Source organism: Melospiza georgiana, chromosome 1 (assembly GCF_028018845.1).
Source record: "Melospiza georgiana isolate bMelGeo1 chromosome 1, bMelGeo1.pri, whole genome shotgun sequence".
NCBI lineage: Eukaryota > Metazoa > Chordata > Aves > Passeriformes > Passerellidae > Melospiza > Melospiza georgiana.
This window is the reverse complement of record NC_080430.1, coordinates 114,705,303-114,729,996: the sequence shown is the minus strand read 5'-3', so window position 1 is coordinate 114,729,996 and position 24,694 is coordinate 114,705,303. Positions and strand designations below refer to the sequence as shown.

The following is a 24,694-nucleotide window of genomic DNA, read 5'->3' as shown; positions in this document are numbered from 1 at the left end:
CTTTTGTTTCAGGAGGTGGATGCTGAAAGCAGCACTCATACAGCATTACTCTTTCTAACCTTATGCCTTCAGCTAACACCTGTAGACCTCATCATTAAACCTTACAGAGTCACTCATAACTATCACTTTATTAAACAAATCTGCATCATTATAGGTATCTCCTAGGTATTTACTAGATATTCACAGATGGCTTTTTATCTCTTTGACAAGATTAATAAGGCATGATTATTCTTTTTTTTCCTATTACTGTCTGGCCTTTGGAAATGTGAAAAAAAATGTATTGGAGTGTTGTTTTTTTTTTTCCCCTTTTTTTCCTCTATGGCAAAAGGTATGAATTAAAGACCTTGTGTTAATATTGCAGATGGATGCAGATGGGGAAAATAAAAAGCTGCGCACACGCTCCAAAGGAACCAAGGGTGAGTTAGCAAGCACACGCCACGACCCTGTGCCCAGAACACCATGAAATATCATAGTTCCTGTGCACAGCCCTTAATGTGCACTGAGAGACTCTGGAGCTTCCTTACGGCTGCTTTTTTTAAATCAGGGCAGGACACAGACTGCTGGCATTAAGAGGCACAATGTTATTAGCTATGGTATAAAGAAAAGCCAAAAAAATCTACTGATGTTATTTTCTTTGAGTTATTTTTCAAAGATGATAAAGGCTACACATTTATTATCCAAAACAAGCAAAAAAAACCACCACCAACGACAACAACCAAAAAAACCCCAAAAACCCAAACAAAACCCACAAAATCAAAAATCCCCAAAATTATTTTCCACAGTGAGTTGAGTTGACAACATTGAATGGATGCTTTAAAAAATTGTGTATCAAAACTTTGTCTCTGCCACCTGAATGTTTTTTCTGTCTATTGCCATTAATTATCTATAAAATAGTTGTGTAAATGGTCCAGAGGTAAATTTTCTTCAATCAAAAGCTGCAGGTGTATGTGGGAGAAGAGAATCTTGTGGGGTTTTTTGAAGCATTGGTGCTCATGTTTCATTTGCAAAGTTATGACATAGTTGTATTTCCCAGATATTACTCTCTTTTTGTAAGGAACAGATGGAAATGCAGTACAGAGAGATAAACAGGCCCTTAATGATCTCAACATCTGGAAAACATGACTGACTAGCAGTACAGCCCTTCCAGGAAAATAACTTTTTATTTTAATTCATAACAGTTTTTGTGACTCTTGATAACAAGTGAAAAATGGATATACTTAAAAATAAATGTCAAAGTTTTGCCTACCCTGTGAACATTTCTGCTTATGACTATTTTGAGAGGCACAAAGCACCCATCCTTCACTCTAATTTTAATGAGAATTGTTGACTCTACATATTGTCAAAACGGACTACTTCTATTCGTTGTCCCAACTCACTAATTTGAATTGTTAATATTGTGTCTTTAGGTTCAAGTTATGGTCAGAATGAAAGATTAGAGTGGTTTGGCATTAATTCTCTATTTTCAAATGATCAAAGGGGCAAAAAGTGCTAAACTTCACTCAGGAAAAGACAGAGGAAAAACATTGAAGTACTGCAGACTGCATATAAGGGAATAAATACAGACAAACCTTTCTAAAAACTATTATCATTGTCATATCAAAACTTTGATGCAACCCTCACTGGTGATATATGAAATTAATATAAAATTCACATATATTTGAAAAGTACCAAACAGAGACCTTGGAAAGTCTCTGATTAGGGAAGTTATTCACACCCCAGCATTAGGGCATGCATTCTCTGTTGGTCAGGAGTGTGAGTTAATAGAGTTTGGCTGGCAGAGCAAACTTCAGTTGTAGTTAACAGGGGTTTCAATACCCTTTCACTCAAAAGGCTAATAACACAATTTTAAAACTTATGGGATTTTTTTTCTCCATGTTTTTATACATGTGCATACACTCTTACAGCAATTAATATATCAAGAACATTTTCCCCAGAAGTGGAAACAACAAAAATTGCCTCTGCCCTATGAGTAATCCGTAGAGACACCTGTTGGCCTTGTCAATATGCTGTATACTCCTGTGTGGGCAGGAATTTGTAAACACCAGCCTTTGCAATCCCCAAACTGATTTTAAATTCTGGAAATTAGAGAATTTGCATTCTATTTTCAGGAAAAACAAGGGTCTTTGCTTTACTTTCATTTCCATTATTTTCCTTATTGTTCCACTGAACATCATACTCCAGGTTTCATGCATCCTAAAATAACTGAGACAATTACACCTTCATTCAGCATTTGTCACTAGTAGCTACAATCCTGTGGTTAGCATGAAATAACCACCTGTGTTTTGATAGCCACTCCTCTGTCTTTAAAGATAGGCAGGTGCAAGGCTGCAGAAAGAACAAATCTGGAAGTGTAAACTAATTAATTCTTTCCTGCTTTTATTAACAGTTCAAGTGGACTCCATAGCTCAAGAGCTCAGGTAAGAACTTACATAGTTTATTTTTACAGTTTTATTTTCTTATGATATTGACAATTTTATACCACTGCTACTGCCGTAAAATAAAGAATCAAGCAAATGCATTTTGTAAAGCTGTAGCATAGATCTGAAAAACAATAATTTATGCAGATTCACTTTTTAGATATACAAAAAACTAAAGCAAAATCTTAGCAATAATTATGCAAGCATAATCAAACGTAATGTGAAGTGGCCAGGATTCTGATATGTTGTCTTTATTTTCAGCCTGTGTCAGGGCACAAAACAGAATAATTTCTGGTGAATCTTCAGCTCTTCAGTCTTCTTTTTCCTGTCATATATGTTACAGCGTTTCAATATCTGAACATTCCAAGAGATATTAATATATTTTACTAGATGGCTTTTATAAAACTGGTCTGGATACCCCTGTAAATTCTAAACGCAGTAATGGCTCATTCTTCCTTAAGTATTTGTTGAGATTTCATAATTTATGGAACCAGCAGGGAGTATTTCTAAAGCTTGCACAAAGAATGTCAACCCACTCAAAAACACAAACTACAGCAGGATATTTCAGATTGCAAATGTCTAGTAAATTTCAACATAACTACTTTAATTTACCTATGCATGCACCCAATCCTAATAACTGATCCAAAAGCTTAGATTAAACTCTGGAAAGACTGGCAGATTATTCTGTACCAGTTCTGCAAGAAAGAAAACATTTAGAGGTACCTACAAATTGCTAGAGGTATTAATCAGAATTAGAATTCACTACAGCTTCAGTGTAAATACTGAAAAAAAAATCTTTGGAGTTTTTTGTAAATTAACTTATATTCCCTACACTCACTTTTCATCACATTACTGAGATGCTTGCTTAATCACAGCAGGCATCCAAAATATGTGCTTGTGGGTTCATCCATCTTGGGAACAGAAACATCATTGTGTGATTTATTTAACCAACCAAAAGTGCCCAATCTCTTAAAATAGGACATGAAATATTTTCAGGAAGTTATTTGCAGTGAAGACATACAATATTTTAAGGTTTTGTTTTATAATAAAACTGAGGAAATTATAAGCTTCTTATAGTTACTCCATGAACAGAAGTGTAGGCTAACTTTTTGGATAAATTATTCATGGTGAGTCACTCATTCAGCTCTGCTGTGAATCTCATTTTTTTGTATGGCTTCAGTTTCCTGAGATTTAGTGCTTCTCCTTTTTTCCTCTGTGCATCGCTAATTTATGCACCAGAAGGATGCATTAATCCGAAGAGGCAGCCATCCAAAAAAAGGGATGGTCCATGTGTTCCTAAGAGAAAAATGTTTGAAAAATAGAGGATGTGCAAGTTTCTGCAACATCAGGGAAGCTGTGATTTATGTATTATCGATTGCTATCATTTTTCCCAAGCAACTTTATTTCACTCTGTGAAACACTTACTGTCTTAGGAACTACTGTGCAGCAGATCACTCTGTCAGAGATGTGGACCTCCTCCATAAGGAAACAGGCATTGGTTTAAAACAGTGAGCTAAACAGCACAGAAAAGCATTATCCAGCCCTTAACTTGGTATTTATAATTTCTCCTGTACCAAATTCCATGTTGGGTATCTCCACAGTCAAGTGACTGGCACACAAGTCAGGTGATCAACTTTTATGGATCTACTTGTCCATGAAAAGGTAGAGGGAGAGAGGCAGGGACTGCTCTTTGGAAATGCAGCCATTGGACTGCATCCCTGTTAGTCAAACTCATGTTATTGTGAGAAAACCATTGAACATTCCTCAAGAATTAAAGACTGAAATAGTCTGTTGTGTTCCCTGGATACAGATATTGGAACTTTTCTGACCAAGGTTCTAAATGCTGTGTTGGCTGAGAAATTTAAATCCACGCTTAATTAATTTCCCCTTTTCCCCTGGCTTATCCTATCTGACAAAGCACTTTTGCACTCCTTATTGAGTTTCTGTTACGAAGTGCCTTGGGATACTTCTGCATGAAAGACACTACATAAGCTTACATGCTCATTTTGTATTATTATTAATTTCATAACATTGATTGGTTCTAGAGCATTTGTTAGCCTTTTCTTATTCTGTAACTTGTGTTTCACAAAAGTAGAGAATAAAATAAATGAAAAGCAAAACAAAGAGTTTCAACCACCAATTAGATTCAATAAAGCATGAAAATTTCTCTCTTCTAAATTTCAGACATTGAAATCTTACTTAATAGAATTCAATGCCAAAACGTCTCTTGATTTAAAGAAAGCGAAGATTTCACTAAGAAAACTGGCTAGTGTTGCTGTTATCATTCATCTTTTCCTGAAAGATAAGACCACCTTTCTGCATAAACTTATATATTTTTAGAAAGATATTATCATAAGAGACAAGCTGGGTTTTAGAATTTTTTTTCCTTAGTAAAATAACTAAAATTTCTCCTGCACTGCCCTGAATTTTCAGAGAACAGACTTTTCTTCCAGGTATACACAATGATCTATGTATCAAACTTACATTTATTTCATATAACTATATGCCCTAAGGAATCCCTTAGTAAAACTTTCAGTAAAATAGAAAGAATTTTCTTTACACATGAACACTATAATATTTCTGTGTTACTAGTTCAAATTTATTAGGGTTATTTTAACAGTATCTTCTGTATGTGCTGTAGTGTTGAAGCATAGTACACTAAACTTAGTAAGTCTTTCAAAACAGATCTGTCACTCCTTGAAGTCCTGATCATTTTTATGTTAACGACACGATTTAATTTTTTATTTAGGAATGTACTGCTGTGGTGTTTCCACTGGTAGCTAAGCTACCTTAAAAAAAGATTAATCTTTTTAACACAAGCTAAACATAGCAAACAACAATGTGTGGTAGAAGTGAGTGTTGAAGCTAGGAGATCTCTGTTCCATACATTCAAGTTTGAATCTGACACATTTTGGGCATAGAAGCTCTGTTGTATCCATCTTCTGTGAGAAGCAGAATGAAGAGGTCTTCTCTTAGAAAGTTTTGTCATGGACCACTGAAAGGACCAGGACCTTCAGCTGTGTTCAGGATTGGAATGGAAACCAAAGTAAAGGAATATTGGAGTGATGTATTCTCATTACTGTGTTTTATTTAACAGATGGGATACAGTACAATGAACCATCTGTAGGTTATGGAGTGGCATCTGGGTCAGGCCAAGGAAGAGCAAATTGGATTGATCCAAGCACAGAATTGCAAAAGAATAGATGGGTTTGGCTAAATCCATATCTGAATAGAAGGGGTACCTTTTCTGAGTTAGATACAGGGGAAACCAAGTGGTTTGGGCTTCTGTCCCTGATGATTAATGTAGAGTCCACAAGGTGCTTCAAATCATGGAGAACAGCATTGGTGTTTGGTGGGAATAGTTACACTTCCCCTTACTTTCTGCACTGTTGCATGTCTTCTTCAAAAGTAAGGAAAATTACATTTTTTATCTGGAGCTCTTGTTCCAGGGGTTGTGAGACACTTCAGATATTCAGAGAAGTTGAACTGTTCATTGTGAATGTACGGAGTTATGAGTATCTTGAATACTTTAGCAGAGAGAGGACTAACAGAGCAGAGCTATCTGGATGTCTCCTTGTTAGAAGTAGTAACTGGACAATTGACCCGTTTGTGGCTGCCTGTTGATTAGGAGGGGGAGAAACCAGCAAAACAACCCTGCAAGCAATGGAACTGAAGTATCTCGGAAAGTCTGTGTTACTAAAATATATTCCTGTAATGAAGATGTACATTAATATACTGTTGTATATGAAAACATGCTAAAAACCACTTAACTAACTGTTAGTTTTTCCTTATTCTAAATTGCCAAATGCTTTCCTGAATTCCTTTAAGAATGATTAAATTGAACATATTCAATTATAACTGAGCTCTGTTTCAACCAGTAATAAAATGAAGGTAGAGATTTTGGTGGATAGAAGAGAGTTTGCCGGTCAGGAAATGCTCATGGCATGAAAGAAAAGGCCTGTTCATGCCTAGCTGCATTTAGAAAGGACTGATTGGCAACTCTTTTTCTGAACTTTATAAAGTAAGCAATTTTTTAAAGAAGTATTTGTGAAAAAAAAAGCAGTAGTATGGCAGATGACTGGAGAAAGAGGTGAAAGAGGTACTCAGATGATGGAAGAACTGAACACATGAAGAAAAATCACATAAAAAGGCTCCAAGGTGTTCCTTAGTAATAACTGAGATTATGGTTGATTTGTGTAGCTATCACCTTCACAGTGGTGTTATCCCACAGCATTGCTTAGAAATGAGACAGAGACTGAGAAATCTGTTTGTTCCTAGCTGGCATCTGGAAAACCTGTCAGGTTTGTCCTTTGGGCTTGGCTTCTGTTTCCACAGGAGTTGGTCAGAGACTGATTTTCTGGAAACTGTTGTGGAAAAGCACGTTTGACATAATCCTGAATAAGCACATTTGGAACAGAAACTGAGGTGGACTTTTGCATTTCCTGGTGTCTCATCTGTCTCCACTGGCAGAAAGTGTGGGACCCTTGCAGTCCTTAATGTGCTTTGTTGAAACAAATTGTAAGTCTGAATTCAAACAGACTTGGTAATAAATGTTAAATGAAGATGGTCAGTGGTTATAGCTACTGCCAGACATGTCTGAGCTTCACAGAAAGTCTTTTATTTGCAATTGAATATTGGATCTTGACAGCATACACTTTCAGCCCTCCTCCCAAGTGCTCCCCATGACTGTAACTGGCTGGGCAGAGCTGTGCCACCTTGGCCTTAAGGTATTTCTCCATGATATTTTGGATTAAGCATTCCATTTGCGTCAAAATTCTGTATCATGCTGTGTCTATTGATAACTGATCTTCAGTTAAACAATGGGCATTAACCTTAAGAGTAGCTATTCCCAAGATCTGTTAACAGAATGAGTTAGGGTATCTCCTGCTTGCTCTTTAGCTTGGAAAAGGAGCTTCCTTCCTGCCCTAGCCATTGCAGAAATTGAAATGGTTATGGGGTGCTGAAAATATTAACCTCGGTCTCTTACCGCATGATTTCTGGTACAAGCAAGGAATCATGCTTTCTTAAATTCCCATTAAATCTTGTTCACTTACTATTCTTTTCTGACAACATTGTTAGGTTCCTTAGGAACTTTATCTGATGTGCTAGACCTTACTCTCCTCAAAGAATCTGTTGAAATCTATGTTTTACACTAAACAAAAATGGTTTTGTAGTTGATGTTTGATAGAAAACATTGAACAGTCAAACATAAACATTGAACAATCACTATGTGGTGCCATTTACTGCAAGGCAAAGGTAAGTATATGGTCACAGCATATTTTCACAGTCATAGTAGTGACAAAAATAGTGTTAGAACTCACCTATCCTTATTATATCCTGTATGTCAATATAGTAATCATAACTAAAAAAAAAATCAAGCATTAATGAAAATTGTAATGGCAATCAAGTTTATAGTCCATCATGTCTAAGTTCTTCCCTTGTTTCCTCCTTCACCTCCCAGCCGCCCTCTAATTAGCCATCAAACTGTGAAATTTACAGAGCTGTCATCCCTCGTCTCCCTTCACTCTGCCTCTCCACCTTGTTTCTTTTCCTCCTTTCCTTTTCCTAGAGTTTGAATGAGTTGATGGACCCCAGGCTTTTGGCTTTTTTACAGCACCAGATGCTTTCATAGTTCAGAACCAAGTTATTCTTTCAGTACTGTTAAACCAGTAACCAAGACAACAATTAACAGCAAGAAAAACACAGAAAGAAAGTCAAAATTCAAACATCTCTGAGTTTTCTTCTTTCAATAGTCATGTGACTGGTTTAAGCCCTACATAAAATGTTTGCAACTTGTGTATAGAGAAGATGAGATTTTTTTTTCACTCATATTAAAATGTCACTTTGAATGTAAAGTAATAAGGTAATAAGAACCACTGTTCTGTTTCAGTAAATGATAACATGGTTCTGGGTGACCACAAGTACTGACTTTTAAGATTTTGCAGGTAACCTTGGGGTTTACAGTTCTTTGACTTACATAATGAGTGAACTGTTCTGAATAACCACTAAGATGGTTGAAATAAGAACTCTGTCTCATAATTCTTTTGAGAAAACTGTGGTTGGAGCTGTTAATTATGCTTAATAATTTACTTAATTCCTATGCATGTTCAGACTTTTTAATGTGTGTACTGTGATCTCTACCTTTTCTTCCTGGATTTATTTAGAACTTTTAGAGACAGCATATCATGTTCAGGCTTCTATTTTAGCTTGCTTCAGTTGATACTTTATGTGCATTTGCTTTACAGGTAACTTTTATAGCTTTGTTTAACAACAACTGCATTAGATGTATTTCTAGCATATTATAGGCCTCTTTGGATATCTACTATGTTATTTCTAGCCAAAATTCACAATTTCAGTGTCTCCTTTCTCTTCGCTATTATATTTGATTGTGGTTTTACATTTTTTTACTTAAAGCCTCCATTTAACATTTAAAAGGGTAATTATAATTTAGTTTCAATTTATGTTTTTCTGTAAGAGGTTTTTTGTAATATATGTCAAATCCACATCATTTTATTGTGGCTGCTAGATTGAGATAGTTATTTTCAGGTTTTTCTACCTGAGAGCTAGTTGTATCTTAGAATACTCCCTGCCTTGGAGTAAAATTTTTATGCTATTTAATATATTACACGAGTCCTTGTCTTCCCCATCACAACTTCTGTGCTTATCAGCACATAGTAAATGTTATCCTCCCAAACCTACACAGAAATTTAGGGTTGCATATGCCTTCATGCCTTCTGCTGCCTGACAGAATGCATCAGAACATTACAGCCCCAAATGTTCGTTTCCTCTTATGGCAGATCTTTTCCCTGTAGATGACCACAAGCCGCACAGAGATGGAAATGCCAACCCATAACTTCTGCCTCATATATATCAATCATGAGTTAAATATTATGGCTAGCTGAATTGCTGCCTATGACTGATGTCAAGGGTTGATTCAGCCAAGCAAAAGTGAGCAGAAACAGACTGTGTACAGCCTGGAGATAGCAAGGAAGGGGAAAGAATGCAGCCATGGGACCTCCTGCTACATTAAAGGGAGGTCCTGGCTGATGACAACGAGTTGCTTACAGTTGCTACATTCTCTGTTGGCAAAAAAAAAAAAAAAACAAAACCACAAAGCTGATTTTTACTTTTTTTTAAACCAGCCTGGAGTTACCAATATGCTTTTTATTTAAGCATTTACTGGTGCTAGCAGGCTGACCACTCGTGTGCAAGGCTTTCTGGATGCAAAGGTTGTGTGGATGATCTGTAGATTTGCCTAGAAACTTAATCCATTCTAAGCCAAATTCTTGGCCCGGGTCCCACTGGAATTTATTGACCTACTGAACCTGGACAGATTGAGTGAGTAAATGAAAAAGAGGCTAGGGAGGCTGGATTTGGCCCAGATCTTGGGCATTCATTCATATTACTGAGTTTAAGAACTTCTTGAGCTCCACAAAATAATAACTAAATTTTCTCTAAACTGGCTCTTACTAAAAAGAACTTACCTGCGAGAAAAGGGTCCAGCCATACAACTTGAACCATGCTGAGTTCTTGATTTATGGAATGAAGAAGTTATCCATTTCCTTGACATGGTATTTCAAATTGAGGTTTTATATACAATATTTTTCATAAGACCTCAATATTCTTAAGATCCTACAAGCTTATTAAATAAAAACAAGAAAATAATAGAAGTTAAATCCTTGCTGTCTTTCTCTGAGTTGCCTTTTCCTTTCTGGAGAATCCTGACAAAATAATAAAATAAGCCAAATAAAAATATATTTATTTGAAAAAATAAATAAAAAGCCATTTAATTAACACTTGCAGCCTGGAATTTTTGTCCACAGAGGCAGGAGCTTGAGGCATGGGTGAATTTCACCATAACTGCACGTCGTTTTCCTCTGTTACTGCTGACTTACCATTGTTCCACTGTTTTTACATGTGTCTTTGCATTTGCTCAATCATTTCACAGTCCAGTTGTTCTTTTTGGTCGGGTGGCCTGTAACATTCAGTTTACTGCCTGAAACATCTCCAAGCTCAGTACATAATGACTCAACACCATTACCCATTTCTCCCCGGCCTCTTCTTATGGGGTCTAATAAATCCTCTTTTACCAACAAGGCTATGGCAGTTCCTTTGCTTTCCTTATATGTCTTTTTAAAATAAAATACATCTTTTAATATCTTGCTCTGGCCAGCTTTCAGTTATGATACCATATTTTCTCCACATTATTATCTGTCCAGTTCTGCTCCTTTTTTTCTAGCTAAACCTTCCATTTGTGTATATAGAAGACATTTAATACCCCTAAGTTACTGATCTTTTTTTTCTCTATATTAGTGCTCATAAATAAAAATTTCCCTTTTATCTTTTCCCCATCTATATCTCACGTCCATTCCTTTCATCTTGGTCCAGCCCTGGACTGAACTTTTCACAACTCTGGCATTTTAGAAAAAAGAGCATTGCATAAAACTTCCATAGTTGCAGAAGGTTCTTTAACCCTGGAATGGTTATTACAGGGCACAGAACAGCCTCTGTCCTTTTCACAGATAAACTTGTAAGACAAGTGTGTGAGCTACAAAGGGATGACATGAATTTTTTTGTGTGTTTTGTATGCTGTTTAAAAATTATAATCAGTCAGATTCTTTTTAGTTACCATTGGAGTAAGTCCTCCAAGTTCTAAGTTTCATTGCAGCCCATTCTCTTTGTCCAAATGAAGAGCAATTTTTTCCAATAAATTTTTTTGGTTTATGTTCTTACCATTTTAATGCTTTAAAATGTTGATGGAAGAAAATGGTTTTTTACCTTATGAATTCTTTCACAAATGTATTTTTGAGGAGTTTCCAGCCAGAATACTTTTCCAGATTTTTCTCATCTCCTAGTCTGAATCAGTAAAATACAATACACTCAGTCATGGACTCCAAATGTTAAAAATTATTGAAATAATCCTGTGGTTAATTGTATAAAATAGAAGAAGCCAATAATGCCAATAACTCTGTCTCCAGGTGAATGTTTGAGGCAAATATGTGTTTAAATTCTTGTCAGTGATGAGAACTCAGTGGTACTTTCCAGGACTGGCCTTCAAAATTTATCTGTAAATCTCATATTAGAGTTAACAAATGTACTTCTTCAATATTTTCACCTAAGTCCATAACTTTTTATTTGCATGTTTGGATAATTCTAGCAATTGTAAAAATTATTGAAAATAGCTAGAAAGAAAACTGTTGTTTTCCGATTTAACTTGATCTTGGACTGCTGATGAATTTTAGCTCAGACTTTGATGGCAATTTTCTCAGCTGCCAAAGTCTTACTTCTTGAGGTTCTTGAGGCAGTCAATGTGTGGTCACCAATAGTTTGCAAATCAAACAGTTTTTTCAGGCGTTCCATCACCAGACAGTTGACAAATTTTACTTTTACTTATTTTAAGTAGGTAGGTTGGTGATTTCTTTTATCCCTTGCTCCATCATATTCCACTTAATCAGGGATGAATTCATGGACTTACAAAACCTCTGTAAACATAGTTTCATATCGTGTTGAGTAGAAAGATGTTTGGAAGTGCAAAATTCATTGCAGGATGGAACATCAGAACACAGTGCAGTAGAAATCCTAACATAATGAATTAACATTTTTATTAATCCATGCAGCAGACAAAAGAGGAGGTACTGAAAGACAAATCCTTCTGAGATTGAGAGCTGAGGGGTAGACAAATGGATTGAAGTCATTACAGCCTTTTCTTAACTGGCATTCTCATTAATGAAAAGCATCACATCAAGAACCTTTCTTAAAAATATAAAAGGAATGGGTGAAGAAATCCTTCTTGATTACACAAGTAGTTTTCTTTATATGCTTTGAGAGAATTTTCTTCATTTTAAATCCACCAAATATATTTTATAGTGGGATAGAGTAAGCAGAATAGGTTTAGGTATAATTCTTTCCAGGTGTCTATAAACCTTGTAAATTTAGTGTTCATGATCCAAAGTGATGCATTTTTTTTTCTTTCTTTTACAAAACATTCAAATATATATAATTTTAAACATATCTATTTATATGTGTATATATATGTGTGTCTGTGTGTGTGTATAATCCGTGACCAAATCTATGTATTTTAAAGTCTTTCGTATCTAGTTTTCTGAAGCTAGGGTTTGATTTTGTATACAGTTAGATTGTGCGAATTCTTTTATATTCAGTAAGAGATTTCATGGCATTGAAAACACCACCCTGGGCCTTGGCTTTGGAAAAATTTTTGCAGACCCGACTGGTGCAGTGGATTTTCAGACTGCATGGAGACTCTGACTTCTTGAAACTGCTAATTCCATCTTTCTATCTGTTATCCTGTTTAGAGAAACCGATCTGACAACACTTTCACTCTCAGTGAGCTTCAAGATTTACATACACTCTTCACAAACAATGAGAGTTAATTAAGAAAGTGGAATATAAATCTGTTTTAACCTGAAGACAAACCACTGAGTCATAGTAACACTCCCCCTTCCTTCCCGACGTCTGTTGTCCATCTGAAGTTACTGTAATTAGCAACACCTGTTTGGGTTTCCCATTGCAGTGATGAGACTACAGCACTCTTTTCTGAACTCTGACTTTGCAGCTCCTTTCATGAACCTCTGTCATTGATGGTTGATGTAAATTATATCAGCAACGTAATTTGAACTGACGTGCGATCCACCCTAGGAGCAAATAATCTCCTTTTTGTATCCAGTGCTAGTAAATTCTCCTAATCATCATCAGTTCATCAAAGTTATTCTGTGACTTTAGGTGATCAGATATTTTCACTGCTGTAGCCTTATGCTAAAAAATTAGATAGAGTCCAGTTAATCTGTGGTTTAGAGAAAAAACTGATACAAAAGAGAGACTAAGATGGGGAGATGTTCAAAATTTATCTTCCTTAGGTACTTCTGATTCTTAAACTTCTTAGAAGAAAGCCCAACTACAACAGACACTTGAATGCTACTGCTACATTTTGAGGGGCAAGTGTCCCTGAATTTTCAAATACCAACTCTTCTTTTCTGTAAGGAAAATGTAGTATTTGACTACATTGTCTTAGGGCATCTGAAAGTTTCATAAAAAAAACCTAATTATGGTCTAAAGCATCTGGCAATATCTTTAACCACAATATGATTAAGGAGTAGTTAGACTTACCTTCTCTGTGACAAAACTAGTGTGAAATTAAATGCTTCTGAATATCAGAAGATGCTGTCTCCATTCTAATTCAGTAATTAGGCAAACAGTCAAAACCCAATTCATGTCATGAATTTAAAATTATTTTCTCCACAACTAAAAAGTTCCACTAAGTTTTCTTGCACAAACTCACATAAGGTATGGGATCCTTACATAGTAGTAGAAAATAAATATAAGTGCCTTGATATTCAAAAGCATTTATTTTCTCTCTTGAATCTAAGAAGTGTACATGAGATGTGGTGTATTCTGGTCTCATTATTTTAAACGGCATGCATTACAGGCATTATTAAACACCAGTTTTCAGGCTGAATGTATCTCTAGTTTTACCAACTATGGCAATTCTTTGCTCTGTTTTCATGCTTTGCCAATCTGCAGGCTACTGTGAATAAGAAAAAATGTCCTCAGAGGTCTGGAAGATTAACTACAACAAATCCTTCCTGGCTATAAAGTGGTTAAAGGTCAGGTTGAAGGCTTGACAAACACATCACTTAGATGAACCAATTACAAAAAAACAAAAAAAGAAAAAAAACAAAAACAAACAAAAAACCCCCCAAAAAACCAGAAAACAAGCAAACTAAAAAAAAAAAAAAAAAAAAAAACCAAAAACAAAAACAAAAAAACCCCGAAAAAACGAAAAAACAAACAGCAAAAAACTAAACCAAAGTTCTTAAGAAAACTTTTATGTGTTTAGGACTGCTTAAAACATCTCTCCTTCTTCTGAGACATTTTTTTGTGGTGGGGATCCAATGGGCTGTACTGACTGTGTCTGCAATATGTGATCTGAAAAGAAATAAAGAGAATGGCTCATTAAATTCCCCCAAAATATATTTAGCTATGAAGTATCTATGAGGATTTATCTTGGGACTTTTTTCAATATATCCAGCCAGGTCCTAAATGTAATAGATTTTAAACTCTTGGCTCACACTATGATAATTGACACAAGACAGGTTTGGTAACTGAATCATTGATTTAAAAAATGTATTAAAAACTTTGCTCATTCTAGATAATACAGTCATGATTTTTTACCCATAAAATTTAAGCACAGTTAAACTGGGAAAAAAACCTCAATTATATATTGGCTTTGGGCTCATAACAAAAAGAGCTTCTCCTGTTTTATGAGCCTTGGATTACCAAATAACCTTGACAGCTGAATCAGTGTTCCATGACAACAAGCAGGCCATTGATAAATAGCAACAAAACTATTAGATGTTGAATTTAAGAGATGAGTAATAGAGAAGCTAAATTATAGGTTTACCACTTGACAAAGTACAGCTTGACAAATCAGTGATAACCTACATGTGAGTTTATGTATGAATGTATACAAGGAAAATGGAGAAATAGAAACTTTTAAAGACAAAGGTGAAATCAGCATGACATGAATTTTACAAAGGCATAAATATGTTCTTTTCATAGTACACGAACTCCTGTTTTCCATTATCAAATCCCTAGTAAATCATGTGAACTTGAAAAAGCTGCCACTTTTGATTTTTTTCTAGTTTTATTTAAATTTTTCATTTTCAGCACTGTAAGATAGAAAAGGGGAGGAATTTCTGATATGTGATAGAACTTTAAACTGGTTCCTGCAAACTAATATATTCCAATTAAAACTCAAAAACCAGCAGTTTAAGGGAACATCAGCAAAAGCAAGAGCTGAAAATTCTCTTCCTGGACAATGGAGAGCAATTTGAATTTCCTAGGAAATAAGGGACAACTATGTCTATGAACTTCCTGAAATCAGAATGGTGTCAGGAATGATTTTACTAAAAGTTGAATCTTCTGTATTTTGAAAAAAAATTATGGGACCTATGGAGAAAATCTGGATGAGTGACAGCTCATGTACAGAAAAACATATAATAAGGACAAGTTAACGCATCATATTCTTTCATAGAGGAGAAATTTTCCAACATGACCAAGGTGCTCCCAGAAGATCTGTGGGCCTCCTGTCCCAGCTTTGATGCAGCAGCTTTTGATTTACTGCTGTGAACTGTGGTGGTTCTGTCAGGTGGGATTCCTGTGCTGTCCCTTCCAGAGCAGATCTGCAGGTGGCAGGGGCAGCAGTGCCCCCACACTGCTCTTTGCCACGGTCTGCTGACATCTGGGTTTGATTCTCTTTTCCAGCTGTGGTGAAAAACCAACACGTTGAGTAAGTGTTATGCCAATCCCCAGTGTGGGATATGCAATATTATATTACTAGAAAAAGACTGTACTCGGTGAGCAAGAGTGCAGCAATGAATTTACCATATTGCCATGTTTTCCCTTAACTTTAGGTTAGTCAAATCTTGAAAATATCCAGACAAATTACAGGATTAAGGCTGAAGAAATAGATGAAGTTCTGTGTCCTGTGTTCACAGGAGGGCATATTACATGATCCAATTGAATCTCCTGTTCCAAAAAGAATCTATTAATTATTCTGGTGTAAGCACCTGCTGTAGTTTTGTCAAAGGGGAATTAAACACTGGAAATTCATCATATCCTAAATACTTTCACAGTAGCTACTGGAGGTTAACTTGACAAATAAGTGAGAGACGTCAAAAGCAAACCTAGTGAAGGTTGAGGTTGATAAAAATAATTGTGTATTAAGACATTTCAAACTTTTGTCATTTATTCAATTTTCCTGGAGCAACACAAGTGGTATGAAATGCCATTCACAAATATGAACTAAGTAACTGTATTTCCTTAGAAACAAGTTATGCATATTTTATGACACTGCATCCACCTCTGATATCTGTTATATTGGCATTATTTCCAGAGGTACACTGATACTACTGTGATTCTGACCTCTATTATGACATTCAAGTTATCCTCTCTTCATAAATAGAGAAACAACACAGAAACCATGTTTTATTCAAGTACAGCATATGCTTACCATCCCATATTCCTGGTTTCCAGATGCCCATAGCATTTTAGTCTCCAGAAGATCAAGAATATCCAGTGTTTGAGATGTATATGATGAAATTTAACATTCCCCCTAAAATGCAGATCTTTGTATTTACATGTCCTTTATGTTTGCAATGAAGGATTGCCAAAATGGTGTTTAGCCAAAATCAGGGCTTTTTTGTTTTGGTTTTTTTTTGTAACAAAAAGCTCAAGTTAGTCGTATGCTTTCATCCAAAACAATCAGAACCTGGGCCAATTTAGTGCACATAAGATACCTTGGAAGGATGAATTTATGCTGTTGAGCTTGTAAAATGTGTAACCAATAGGAGTTCTCTTCATACATGGCTTTTTCTTGCAAATCTTGCAGCTAAGTCAGTGAGCCAAATGCAAAATCCATCACCTGAGGGCATCGTGCAGATTTGTAATGCACCCTGGGGGTACCTGAGGTGGAGAAACCATTGAGTGGATTACACAGATCCATATATGCTGCTTTTTCATCTCTGACAGATATAATATGAGTAGTATTATTCGTACTACAAAAAATTCCTTAGTATACTGTGTGAGAGAGAAAAATAAAATCATGTCAAATCACTTACATGAAAAATTATTAAGAAAAGAGTGCTGAAGATTCCAGCCTCTTCAGGGAAGTGTCTTATGTTGTATCATCTACATGCCATCGAGTTTTGTATGGTGACAAAGGTTTGGCAAAATAACTTCACAACCAAGTGAATATTCAGATCAATATATGGGGCTATTAGGAGTTGAAAAAAGTATATTAAACCTGCTAAAGATCTTCCTCTCTAAATTCCTGCCATTCTTCCTCCTGTCAGTCATCTGAAAGTTAGGCATCTGAACTGGGTGAGACCTTTTCCCAGCTCCCCCTTTTCTCACATAGAAATAGCTTCAAGTGAAATGAATAACCCTTTGCAGGAGCCTTTTTTCATTGTCTTTTCAGAGAACTGAGTAGAGCTGAAACCAGGTCTTTATGTCTGGAGTAAATTAAATGAAACCAGTGCTCAGGGCTAATATGGAAAGACAGAACTGTGTTGCACAACATTATCAATGTACAGTGTGTTTCTCACAGGTTTTATGCTGTTGAACTCCACGTGTGTAATTGGATGTTCATACTGATGTAAAGGTTAAGGACCAAAGGCTCAGGGTAACTGGAGGTACAATTTTCCCTATAGCTGTTTTCCTGGATTATCAACACAGGCTACAATTTTGTTTATCCTTTCCTTAAGGCTGCTGGGTTATGGATTTTTTTTTTTGGTTTTGTCATACTCTTCATTCCCCTTCTCCCAAAAAGATTTTGGCACCAGTGAAAAGAAACAACACTTGCCTGTGGCCTGGACTTTCAGTACCTGAGCTAAAATTAAATATCTGCTAGACATAATTTGCTGAAACTGCAAGTGATTTCCCATTTTGTCAATCTTCACTTTTATACTTTGAATTAAACTATAGGATGGTGCTATTTTTTAAAACAGATTGCTCCTCACTTCTCCCATTTTTTCTCTGTCCCTGGCAATTGATCATTGCAGTGCCTACAAATGCTCCATGGCTAAGAAGAGAAAAGCTGAAGATCAGATATCAGGCGTTCCCGTCAACAAAAGGAAGTCCCTGTTAATGAAACCCCGCCACTACAGCCCCAGCTTGGAATGCAAAGAAGAAAATGAAGACAGGACAGAGTTACAGGAAGATATCAGTGTCCTCGAAAGCAGCTCAACACCAGGTAGTTGCTTGAATTCCACTTGAACTTGAATTCCACAGGAAGGGAGATTAAAACCCAGTATTTTGAAACAGGATGCAAGACATGTTTGACTTCTAAGAGAGTTGGGATGGTGCCTTTCTGTCCAGGTTTAATCATCATACTTCCATTTATTTGTACAATAAGTTCTCCTGGGGTCTAGTAAATGCCATGCAGGTCATCCAGAGACAACTGCTGCAGCAGGTTGGATAGTGAGCAGCATCTGCTTCTCCAGCACCTCTGTGAAAGAACAAGCTTAAGCCCACCACCATCCCACACACTTCTGAAGAGCAGATTTTCACTGGAATATATAGAGCTCTGAGGAGGGAAAAATGATGCTTAGCAAAACATTGTTGACTTTAACATTTAGCAAAGCAATTTCATGCGTGTGACTGCTGTGTGTGTTCTGTTTAACACGATTATTAGACTCAGCACTTTTATACCTGTTATTCCAACACTGGTAAGCCAAACACATCCAACATTTTATAGCAACTTCTACAATGTGTATGCTGGAAAATATGGACAAGGATGAGGGGGCAGAAAGATATAGCCATAGTATGTTTTGATTACTATTCCTTTCTAATATTTTATATATATATATTCACGTTGAACAAAAAGTCTGAAACCAAATAGTTTTTTTCACATCATTGTCTAAGAATTGCTGCCAAAATAGTTAATCAGACAAGTTAATGAGACAAGCAAGTAGATATCAGGAATATACTGGCAGTCACCTCCACACAGCAAATGTTAAAATAAAAGGAATGTGATCTGGCACTGGGAAATTGGTAATCATAGATAATATGTAAACTGAATGAACTCAAATGTCACTCAGTTTCTGGTTGCTATCAAAATTAAAAGATAATTTATTTTCCACTGAGTTTCTTCTTATGAAATGTTTTTGAAGGGCAGAGTGGTAGATTATATAATCTAGGATCCCTTTACAGCAAAAGATTGGACGTAGATGGTCTTTTAAGGTCCCTTCCAGACTGGGCTGTGCTATTATTTTATCATGAACTGAGATCAGTTATTTGTGTATTTATCCACTCTAAATTGAAATCCCTTAAAACAAAACAAGCCCCACGAATTTTATAGATATGATTGCTATAAAACACACAGAAGAGGAAGAAGAATGTCTTTCACATTAAAGAGTCAATTCCGGATTCTACTAAAATCAGTGAATGTCTTTGCAGCACTTCTATAACAGCAAAGTTTTCAGTCATCTGTCACTTGTAAATCTCCTAGGAGGAGATTTTTCCAAAGGGCTGCATCCCATTGCTGTGAAAGCCTAGAAGGTAGCTCCATCTTCAAACAGAACATTAATTAGCAAGGTGATACACAATGTCTCTGTCTTTTGAGTGACATTTTTAAGAAAAAATAATCAAGGAAAAAAGTCCCATACCTCTCAGTGCCTGTTCAGGCTGAAGGGAGTGTTTCTAGCTCCTACCATCAGAAGCGAATCTGTTGGAGTAAGAGTTCCTGTTCATGTCTTGGGGTTTTGTTATTTTTGTTTTGACTTTTTTTTTTTTAGATATTTGGATTTTAGCTAAATTTTTTGTGTTGATTCAGCCTGGTTCCTGACCATCCAGAGTTGCACTCAGTAGAATCTTTTTTCTTCCCCTTTTTCTGTTCTCTGTACATCTTGAAGAATTTGATGAAGGGGAATTGCTATGATGGGTGTAAAGGTAGACTCTGTGGCACAAACCTAAGTTATTTAACTTTTTTAGGTTAAGTTATCTAACTTTTTTTAAAAAAGGGCAATTGTTGGACCAAATCCATTGATAAAAAAGTAGGGAAACCACGCCCTTCAGTCAAAACAAAAAAATCCCACTTGATTTCGAAGATATTTCTTTGATACCAAAATAATATATTCCAACCTGCTTGTTCAGTGATAATACAACCTACATCTTTTGCATAATTTTTACCAGCTACCAAACAAATTTCAGTGAAAGCATACATTTGGTCTGGGTATGTAGGTACTTGGGATTTCTTAGTGTAGTATTGCTCCCTTTATTATGAACTCAGGATTCTTTTCAGTTGATCAGTTAATGATTCAGTTCATGGATTGATGCAACTGTAAACTAAGCTGAGTTTTGATTATTTGAAAAGTAAATTTACAGCCTGTGGATGTAAAAAGCAGAGCTGGGACAGCTGAACCATTAGGACTGATTCAACAACAAATTTTTAAAGATTGCTTTAAAAATCGCTGATTATTTAAGGAACAAAAATTTTTTTTTATCATGAACTTATATTATTTTTCATCTTTCTCACATAAAAATAACTAAAAAAACCTTTTACCATTGAACATTTTGTCTGATTTGTTTTCTTTTGATGGGCAGGAGATTTCTTTTAAGATAGATCTTGTTTCTTTTTGAAATTACCCACTGATGGGATTCTGTTATTTTCCAAATGGCAGAAGAGCAAATAATGGAAACCCATTTGACTAAAGTTATTCATAGAGCCAAATCACCATTCTTACTTGCTGAGATGTGAAAAGATGGCACACTTTGTTCAGAATACTGCAATGTGTGTGGTACTAGACCAGCTGCTAAAAAGTTACATGAAGGTTTGCAGACACTTCTTTAAATACAACTTTATGCACACAGTGCAAAAGGCCACCCCTCCCTGCATGAGTCCAATTTTCTGAAGAAGAATAAGAATTAATCAATATTTTCTTTTAACATATAACAAACAGTTGAACCAAACAATTATGTAAACTGGAAATGACCCAAAATGCTAACAGTTTGGCAGCAGTAAAGTGAAATGCATTGTGGTGCACATGTGCATTTTTGTCCCCCTTTTCCCCTCCACAATAATCTGCACTTAATAGGAATATTTTAAACTATGTAGCTAAGCAACAGAGGTAATTGTTGCTTTCTAGAGCTTTTGTTAGGCACTCTAACACAGCCCAAATATGCATAATTAGGTATAATGTCTATAAATCATTATTGTACACATGTGGGTAGTTAAGTGGATTGAGAGAATAGTTCAATGAATTGGACATATTCACTGAAAATGCTTTTTATTTGTTTTCTGTAGTTCATAATACTTTAAAATTATCATAACCCTTTACACTTTCTCTTAATAGCTCACTGTGTTATTGAGAGAAACTTAATTTGCATTTTAGGCTATGCTTAATTTATTATTTAAACCTGGAGTTCTGATTCAGGAAAGGACAGACACATCTTATGAAATAGTGTATGCTTGTTTATTCATCCTCCTTTCTAGGAAGTAAAATGTTAAATTTTTCAGTTTATGTTGAATAGATCCCAACAAAAGAATGTACCCTATAATCAGCATTATTGAAGGGGCTAGTGTTGTGACTAAATTCTTCCCTTCATCCAAAAATGCTTTTAGTTACTATGGCAATATTTACTTGATCCTGGCAAAACCAGTGTTGATTTTAGAGAGATAATTACCAGAAAGGAAGATGATGGAGATGTATTTTTGAGTGTCCTTGTCAGAGGAAATGTTTATAAAAAATTAAATGAGATACAAAAGGCATATTGTCTTCCACACTGACAACGTCTCCTACATGCTGCCTTTATTACCTGCTGGCTGCTGCTTTTCTTCTGAAGAAAGATGTTTATAAAGACAGGATGCATTTCAGTGGTGTCTTTAACAAGTCCTTTATGAGTCTGTACATAACAACCACTTCTGTTTGCCTGTGCATGACCTGATCTATCACTTAGTGTGGCAATTTCAGTGGTGACCAGGAGCTTGCCCTTTGTGAAGTATTGAGGATTTTTCCATCAAGGTCTTTCATGGGATCCGGGGTGACAGGGAAAGTAATTAGGGTTTATTTTGAGAAAATATTTGGGAATATTAGATGAAATAAAAGTGAAAATAGATCAGAGGAATTTTAAAATGTGTTTGTGTGCTTGTGTACATATATATATATATAAATATATATATATATATATATATACAATATATACATACAGATTATATAGATATGTACATATGCAATATCAACATATTGAGCATTATATTTACATATATGTATATGTCTCTGTGTGTGTGTGTATGTGTTCTAAGAAAATATGTGTTTTCACCATCAGTGAGAAATGGGCATATAATTTCTTCTCCTATAGTGCTGGAATATAAAGTATATATTATTTTAGAAGGGTTTTTCATCCTGCTACAATTAGTCATTTCAAACAGATCCTTGGTCTAAATTCGATCATTTCAGAGTACCTTTCTGAGTAATGAAACAGCAATTGGTAAGTCAATGTCTCCACGTCACTTCTACAAGATACAAAAAATATTTATTCTTACATATTTCTCTTACCTATTTTTCTCATACAGAGGAGAGTACTACAAAATCATCTGAGGAAACCCCTCATTTGGGTGGGCAAGAAAATTCCAGTCAAAGAAAAGACAACTACTCCAGCTATCAAGATGCCGTGGCCAAATCTTTGATGAACATGGGAAAAGTAGCAAAAGATGCACCTAGTCAAGCAGTGGCAGAAAATCTAAATGATAGTGGCATTCAATCATTGAAAACAGAAAGTGATGATGCTGATGAATGTTACATGATTAGCTCAGCTGAAGGAAAGGAAAAGACTGCTATCTCTGACCCAAAATACTGTTCATCTGAGGAAAATGAAAGTAACTCTGAAATTATGGACAATGAGTGGGATAGCTCTTCAAATTTCTCTGAAGAAACTAGTGTAAAGGCCCATGTAACTCAGAAATATATCGTAGAGTGTAATCAACCCAGCATCCTGGAAGTCCCAGAAATTAAGAAGGAAGAGGTCGAATATGGTCCTTGTGAAACACTCTGCGACTCAGAAACAGAGCTAAGAGCACCCCAGGAGCCTCACTCTGATCCTTTCGAGAAGAGAATCCAGAATCTCTTTCCTGAAAGTGAAGAAGACGACAACGAGTGCCTGTCCGAAACCACAGATGTGTCAGTTGAGCTGGACAAAACGAAAGGGAACTTGAGTTTGCTAGAGCAAGCAATCGCTCTGCAGGCAGAGCAAGGGCATGTGTTCCACAGCACCTACAAGGAACTGGATAGGTTTCTTCTGGAGCATCTAGCAGGGGAAAGGAGACAAACCAAAGTTATTGACATTGGTGGGAGACAGATATTTAGCAGCAAACGTAAGGAAGTATTTTTGGCTCTTCTTGCTGGCTTAAGCATTTGTCCCGTGACTGATAGAGGATTCTGAGCTGGGTTTTATAGCAACAGTAAAGAATCTGGAATTTAGCTGGTAATTTTGTTAATTATGTACCTTCACACTAGTGCCTCGCGTCTAACCAGGTTAAACGCTAGGTACTTGGCTTCCTGCCAAACTGCTATGTGAAATCACCAGTAATGGGCACTAAAAGGCCTGTGTAGCTGGCGCTGACATTCCTCCTCCTCCTTTTCCTCCTCCTCTGCTTCCTCCTCTGTAGGATGCTAATACAAACCTCCAAAGTTTCAGCAGCCGAAAGGCAAAGCATTAAAACAGTACCCAAGGGCAAGTTTAGGGTGAAAAATTGGCCTCTCCCAAAGATATCAACTGATTCCTAAGCCATGTGTTTTCTGAGTTCAGTCTACTTCATTAACATCAAGTATAGTATAGTATAGTCAAATATAAGTATAGTATTATAATACTATACTAGTACTATGATACTATAGTATAGTATTATATACTATACTATAGTATTACTAATACTATTCTAAGTATAGTATTAGTATATTTGTATCAATCAATATTACATCAATCAACATTACATTTTTCTATATCTAGCAATTTTGAGCCAGGAAAACACAAGCCACGCTCTTCTGTCTCATTTGCCATCAGCAGAAACACCAGTAAATTCCAAAATCTTTATTGTTTCTGAGGGTTTGTGATATCCTACAAACCCGTAGGAACATAATTCAATATCTCTTAATCAGGCTTTCAGAAGTGGAGACTTAAAAGATTTGGGTTTGATTTATAAACTGGGCTGTCTTGTATGAAACTCCTCAATTGAAGATAATTACAGAACATCGAGAGATGTCATTTTATAAGCACACTCCCTTCTGTAGTAAGTAACAATACATTCATCTGTCCTTTGACTTTTCCTTTTGGCCTTGCAAACATCCCGAGGTCACCCTAGCACTGATGTTATTTCTGCTTTTGATGAACGATTTACTTTGGTATTTCTAATGTAACTTTAGAGTAGTCCCTGTGGACATAATAAATAAATATTATAGTAATTTACTTATCTGAAGCATTTAGTGTGAAAGAGAACTGACAGGCATTTTTAGGAGCTGCAACTATAAAATATTTCCTGCAGTATTAAGGAAGAAAATGCAGACATCTCATTTTTGTGTCTCAAGCACTGTTTTCATTAGCATGTCTTCAGCTGTGCATGCATGTACTACATGAACCTTTATTTGCTCAGATGACTTTGGCTTATGCAGGAACTTTATAAATATCTTTTCCTGCCCTGAGAGCAACTGTATTGGCCAGGTTCACATTGGTGTCAATGTGACTTTCTCACAGCACACACAGGAAACAGA

The 24,694-nt window shown here is 35.9% G+C and overlaps 1 protein-coding gene across 1 annotated transcript in view; it reads left to right on the top strand.

Annotated features, from left to right (window-relative positions):
• The window catches only part of ST18 (ST18 C2H2C-type zinc finger transcription factor), a 100,618-nt gene that overhangs the window by 31,753 nt on the left and 44,171 nt on the right, over nt 1-24,694 (top strand). The window contains exons 3-6 of the mRNA XM_058023327.1: nt 362-416; nt 2,387-2,417; nt 17,996-18,186; nt 22,507-23,304. Coding sequence (XP_057879310.1) covers nt 362-416; nt 2,387-2,417; nt 17,996-18,186; nt 22,507-23,304 — 1,075 coding nt within the window. The remainder of the gene's footprint in view (nt 1-361; nt 417-2,386; nt 2,418-17,995; nt 18,187-22,506; nt 23,305-24,694) is intronic.